This window comes from Pterocles gutturalis, unplaced genomic scaffold (genome assembly GCF_000699245.1).
Source record: "Pterocles gutturalis isolate BGI_N339 unplaced genomic scaffold, ASM69924v1 scaffold20067, whole genome shotgun sequence".
Taxonomy (NCBI): Eukaryota; Metazoa; Chordata; class Aves; order Pterocliformes; family Pteroclidae; genus Pterocles; species Pterocles gutturalis.
Genome location: NW_010110672.1, coordinates 83,493 through 89,492, shown reverse-complemented (window position 1 = coordinate 89,492; position 6,000 = coordinate 83,493). Strand labels below are relative to the sequence as shown.

At 37.0% G+C, this 6,000-nt stretch overlaps 1 protein-coding gene across 1 annotated transcript in view; it reads left to right on the top strand.

Moving 5' to 3' along the window:
- Window positions 1-263: 263 nt before the first annotated feature.
- The window catches only part of SATB1 (SATB homeobox 1), a 74,149-nt gene continuing 68,412 nt past the window's right edge, over window positions 264-6,000 (top strand). The window contains 2 exon segments of the mRNA XM_010073479.1: window positions 264-376; window positions 3,240-3,475. Coding sequence (XP_010071781.1) covers window positions 3,265-3,475 — 211 coding nt within the window. The 5' untranslated portion in view covers window positions 264-376; window positions 3,240-3,264.

Here is a 6,000-nt window from a genome sequence, read left to right as displayed (position 1 = left end):
TGAGCGTTACACTTGTCTGATCAATTTGATCTTCAGCTCCTTCTTCCGTTGCTAAACCTCGAAAACTGGCTCTCTCAAAAGATACAAGATACTTAATCTGTATTTTTTTGTCCATTGCCATTTTTGCTCATGGCTACTCTTTCTCGCTATCTATTTTTGCCCCTCCCTGCCTAGAGGAAAATAGCAACAAGAAAAAGAAAAAATAAGAGAATATTAGGGGAAGTAGTCCTCAGGTCTGCTGCCCCCCCCTCCCCCCTCTCCAAAAAGGAGGGGACCTAGAAAACATCAGTCTTGAACTTCTTCCTCTTCAAGAGCTCGGGCTGCAAAGGAAACCTCCTTTGTTTTTGTTATTTATATGCTGTCAAGTTTTGAAGTGGTGAGTTTCGGGTCGGTTTTGCTAATTTCACTCAGAAAACTGCAGTGTTTCTCTTTCTAGATAAGTACTTTGCTTCTTTGTCTCTTTAAAAGGTCACAGGGAAAGCTTGGCCTGGATTGGGAGAGCCATATGGAACGGATAAGTGCGGAGCCTCTCTCAGATGTGATTATGGGTTTTTATGGGGGGAGGGAGGGAAGAGGAGGGGAAAGGCATGGGGAGGGGGCTGATTCAGGAGGAGAGAAAGAAATAATATAATACCGGCGGCGTTACATCGCGACAAAAGGAGATACCGCACCGACTCTCATTCAGAAATTGCGTGGTGTGCCCGTACGTGTACGCTGTCTCTGGGAAACTGTGCCTTGAAATTGTGCTCTTCTCTCAATGCCTGTGATGAAAACTTGTAGTTGTGAAAGATGCCTAAATGCGAAACCCGGGGAAACTCTTGGCCTGGAACTGGCGGGGATGATAATTCTTTCCTGCCACCCTCTCCCTGGGCAGGCCACGCTGGTTGTTGCTCATCACTATTCCAAACTGAGGTTTCAGTGAACTTTAGCCTTGGGCATGGCGTTTAAATGAGTAAATTAGGTGTTTTATGTGCATGTAATTTTGCTTTGTAACATAAAGCTTTTTACAAGATGACTAAGCGGTGAAAGGATGCCGATGGGTGGGTATTCTCAGGCCAAACGAAAATGACCCATTTGGTGTTTTGGTTGTAGTCACTGTATTAACTAAACTGTGATCTATCACTTTTATTCACTGTACATGATGTAGTGCAATTCTGACTCATGATGACTAGATACTTTTTGTAGCAAAAAACCTTGCTGCCTTATAGTACTTCTGAAGTTGCCAAAAGTGACAAGGATTTTCTTGTTTGAGGCTTTTTTTGTTGTTGTTGTTTTACTCTTCCCCCCCACTTTTTTTTTTTTTTTTTAAATCTCCTTATTCTTTAGAGAGACCAGTCTCAGAAAAGCAGCCCTATAGTATGTTAGCATCGTCAGAAATGTCAGAAGATGTTAACGGGTTGAATCTGTAATTCTTTGCTTAGGCTGCAGTTAATACAGTAAAAAAAAAAAAAATCATTTTGAAAAGTGTCTAAAATAGGCACATTTACTGTTAATGAGACACAGGACCTAAAACAGATGGAATCAAGATGAATGGTAAACCTCAGCCTGTCACCTTACAGCATAAGGAAAAATTATTTTCTGAACTTCAGCTATTCGGTGGCATTCTTGAGGTTGCTTGTAAACGTTCAGCTTAATATATTATCTCTTTCTTCACCATATCTGGAAAAGCAGCACGGTGTTCAAACAAGAAAAAAATAGTTTACAGAATTGTCATTGGCATATATACCAACAACATAAAAGTATATAAAAATATCCTAAGGTTTAATAAAGGCTTTAATAGCTTTGCTATGAAATGTGCAGAAAATATATGAATTACTAGGCAACTGAAAGAAAGTAGCAATTACCAGATTCACACCAGTCTTTCTAAATATGACTTCCCCAGTATTAGTATTTGTACTTGCCAATGTAAACACTAGTTCATAAATTAAGGTCTAGTCACCTGTCCTCAGTGACTGTATTATATATATAACATAATTGTCAATGTAGTCACACCTTTCTCAGTCAGAGAAAGGTAGGGTAAAATACCTAACAATCACAACAGTATTGATGAATGAAATCGTAATCAGAAAGATATGTCTGATCTCAACAACTGATTTTTATTTTTTTTTTAAATGTACTTGGCAAAACAGGTTCTGTTGAGTAACAAAAATCTTTAAAGCTTACTCTGTTACAGGCTTGTGAGATTTTTAGTGATTTAACTGGAATTGTTATTCATAGGTGGAGGTTTCAAAAGTTTATAAAAAGGGAAATATAAGCATGCTAACATACACCTTTTCTTAATTTGCTCTTGAAATTACTTCTGTTTTTTTGGTTTCAAATAGTTGTGCCAGCACGTAATCTAGCATCACCCAGGGTTTGGGGTTTTTTTAATGTATTTAAGGGCTTCAAAAGTACTGGAAATTGTGGGGTTTTTTTTCAAACATTATGTTTTGTGAGATGCTGCCTTCTCTTCTCAGTTATTTTTATTAATTCAATGAACTCCGTTTAAGACTTAACAGCTGAAAAATTTTGTATGCATATTTTGAACTTGGCATAAGTTGATAAAACTCTTTGTATAATATTGGTTAGGAAACTCAAAAGCAACCATCTCCCGCCACTGCTTTCCAAAGTTAAATGTTAAATTATCTTCTAACTTTTTTTTTTTTTTTTTTTTTTGGGGGGGGGAAACTGTAAATGGACAATATTCTACATCTCTAATAAATCTGTTGCTCCCTCAACTAAAGTTTTAACTTTCTATTGTTCATCCATTTTTTTGATCAAGTAGATCAAGAAATGTTTCAGTAGAATCTTTCTCTTTCTCTTTTTCTCTCTCTCTCTCTTAACACAATAAAACCACCCGGGATTAATAACAAACCTTTCTGTGAGTTTTGTAACAATAGCTGTATTGGAGCACGTACCTTGATCATCATCATCAGCATTTATATGAGTCTTAGTCTCTCTCAGATTTATTAGAATATCCCTGAACATTTATTTTTTTTTGAAGGGATACTCTAGTTGACTTTTAAAAAATAATTCCACCAGATTATGATGCAATCTCTCTGTAAACTTGGGTATGAGGTAATTTTTGAAGAATAAGTATGTTTCTTTTTAAAAAAGGCATCTTCTTTCCAGTTAAAATAGTTATTTATTCTTTATGAGCTTACGATACATATATATCTCTCTGTACATGTGCAGGCTGTGTACGTATACATATGCGCACACGTGTACAACATATATATTTTTTTTTTTAATCATGGCAGGTGATCTTTAGAGGCGGGACTGAGTATGGATCATTTGAACGAGGCAACTCAGGGGAAAGAACATTCAGAAATGTCTAACAATGTAAGCGATCCGAAGGGTCCACCAGCCAAAATTGCGCGCTTGGAACAGAATGGGAGCCCATTAGGAAGAGGAAGACTTGGAAGTACAGGAACTAAAATGCAAGGAGTGCCTTTAAAACACTCTGGACACCTGATGAAAACTAATATTAGAAAAGGTAACACTTTTAATAATTCTGCATTAGAGAAATATGATTTTAATATTTTAGGGGGGGAGGCATACTTTTGCAGACTCTACTTCATTTATATTTCAGAATTCAATCTCCATTCTAAAATACTATATATTCCCAACTCTGATATAAATCACATTTGGGAAATGTAAGCTTCATGCTTGGGTGGAGCATCTTGCTTTACAGGGTGGAGTCTGATTTTTGTTAAGGTAAAGGCTAGCTGTCCTGATTAAAACAAATTCCTACATTGAAATAGAAGTATTATAATGTATTAATTCTTTGAGTAAGTGTTGGGCTAAGAAATGCAAAAATTCATGAGAGTAAATACAGAACCCCTAAAACAAATTCTCGCCTTTCCTCTTAATGATGGTCCAAGCTTGGAAGGGCAGCAGTATTTCCATAACAGTTGCAAGTTGGTTTAAAGGGGAGAGTGTAAATCTTTAGGTATCACATTGGAAAAGTCATTTATGATGTCAGTCTTCGCAGTTTATTTTCTTAAGTACAATTCATTATTGAACAATGAACAACTTGGGTGTCATATTTTTCAGTGGCTGGTTTGCTGTAATTAGACATTTACACAAGGAAAAGGCATGTTTAGAATCATTGATATTTGTATATGGGTGGCTTTTGTTTGCTTTGAAAATACTTTAAATGGACAATAATCTATACATTTTGCTTATCAAAATGTGTAGGTCTTTTTGACCATGTCCTGCAGGCTTGCTAATTTAAATAAAAATATGCTGCATGTAATTTGACGTTTGTTTTAAAACAGCCTCTACTTTTCTCGGTATGGTCAATGTATGTTTATAATCCAGATCTTTCTTGCATTTGCTAAGCAAAGTGCAAAATGTAACGAAGACTATTAAACGCACAGAGTTGGAAGGCAGAGGAATTTCATTGTGTCTGATGCATAACATTTATCGTACAATCATTTATTTTTTCCTCGGTTTGGTGAAAACAAAGAATATATTGATCCTGAAATGAACAGACACAGCAGTCCGTATTGTTAGATCTTTATCTATTAAAAATGGAAAAACAGCACTTCAGCAAATTCTTTGGCCTCTGCTCATGATTACCCTATTTATTGATTGTTTGCCAAGAATGTATGCATCTTAAGAAAGCCAGGGTAAGAGCATTAAAAATATAATTTATTACGGCTTTTCAAGCAGAGTGCATTAATATTGTACAGTGAAGCAGTGGGGCTATATAAAAAGGACTTTCTGACGCCTGCAAACATATAAGTTCCATAAATTCCTAAATAGGAGATTTCAGCTGTCTCTGGTATTATGTGATATTTGCACAGCAAACTTTAATGCCAGGACAGTTTTAGACAAGGATTCTACAGACTTCACTGCTCCTTATGGCAGACGTGCTGTTTACACAGACTCGTAAACCTTCAGCAAAAGCTCTAACACTGCCTTCAGGTTTAAATCATGCTGTATTTTTAGCAGTGAGTACTGACCAATGCTCCCCCATTTAATACTAGAAGGTTATGAAGTTGCTGCACTTGGAGGTCTTGCCAAGTACTAGCAGGAGTGATCAGCCAGCCGAGATTGTGCTCTCCTGTATAACATTTTTCACATTAACAGAAGGACACTAGTGACAGTTTGCTAAAAGATTTAGTGGCTTGATTTGTAGTCAGATGATACCTCTGTCACACTACCAGGATCCACCTCTGATAATCTACGCTCCACGTCAAAATTTGGCCAGGAGGTTCTCCCTTGTTGTTTAAAGTACCACATTTTTCAGAACGATGCAACTCACGAGACCCGTGTACCTGGCAAGAAGTGTGCTGACATGCAGCAGAATACCTGTGCATTGCTAGTTTTGTGTCTGATCATAGCTTGATTTGTAGGAACTGAGAAGAGAAAAAACAAATACGCCTTAGCTGGTTTTGAGTGGATCTTCACTGTTTGTTAAAATGAAGCTTTGTTTATGTTTTATCTTCAAGTATTAAGGGTGAAACTACTTAAGAATTTTGAGCCCTTACTCTGAGTCAGACGGTAGTAGGTCAAACATCAATTGTGAGAGCCTGGAAGGGGGGAAAAAACCCACCACCTTTTTTGCAGATGAAGTGTGTGTGTGTGTTTTAGAAAGCTCTCCACAGCTTAATTAAAACCAATGAAGAAATTACCAATCTGTATGTATTGCTTTTGCTTTGGTCTCCTGTTTCTTCTTGACCAGTCTCACTTAGATTTGAAAAAAACAAGACAAAAAAAACCCAAAAAACCCTCCTTCCTGCACTGCATAAATATTGGCAAGCTTTTAGTCTTGTCTTTCATGCTGAGCCTATTGGGCAAACTGGAGTGAGTTTGTGAGCTTTTCCAAGCGAGCCTGAAGGAGTTTGTTTGCCAGAGATTGACTCTCTGGTGAACAGATGTAGTTTAAATATACGTGCTTAAGAGGTATCTTTTTATCATGATTTCTTGCTATACATTAGAGCACAAATCAACAGACGCAGTCTTAAAGTGTGTTATCTATTGTCATGAGTAAATCTTCTCTTTTGACTGTGA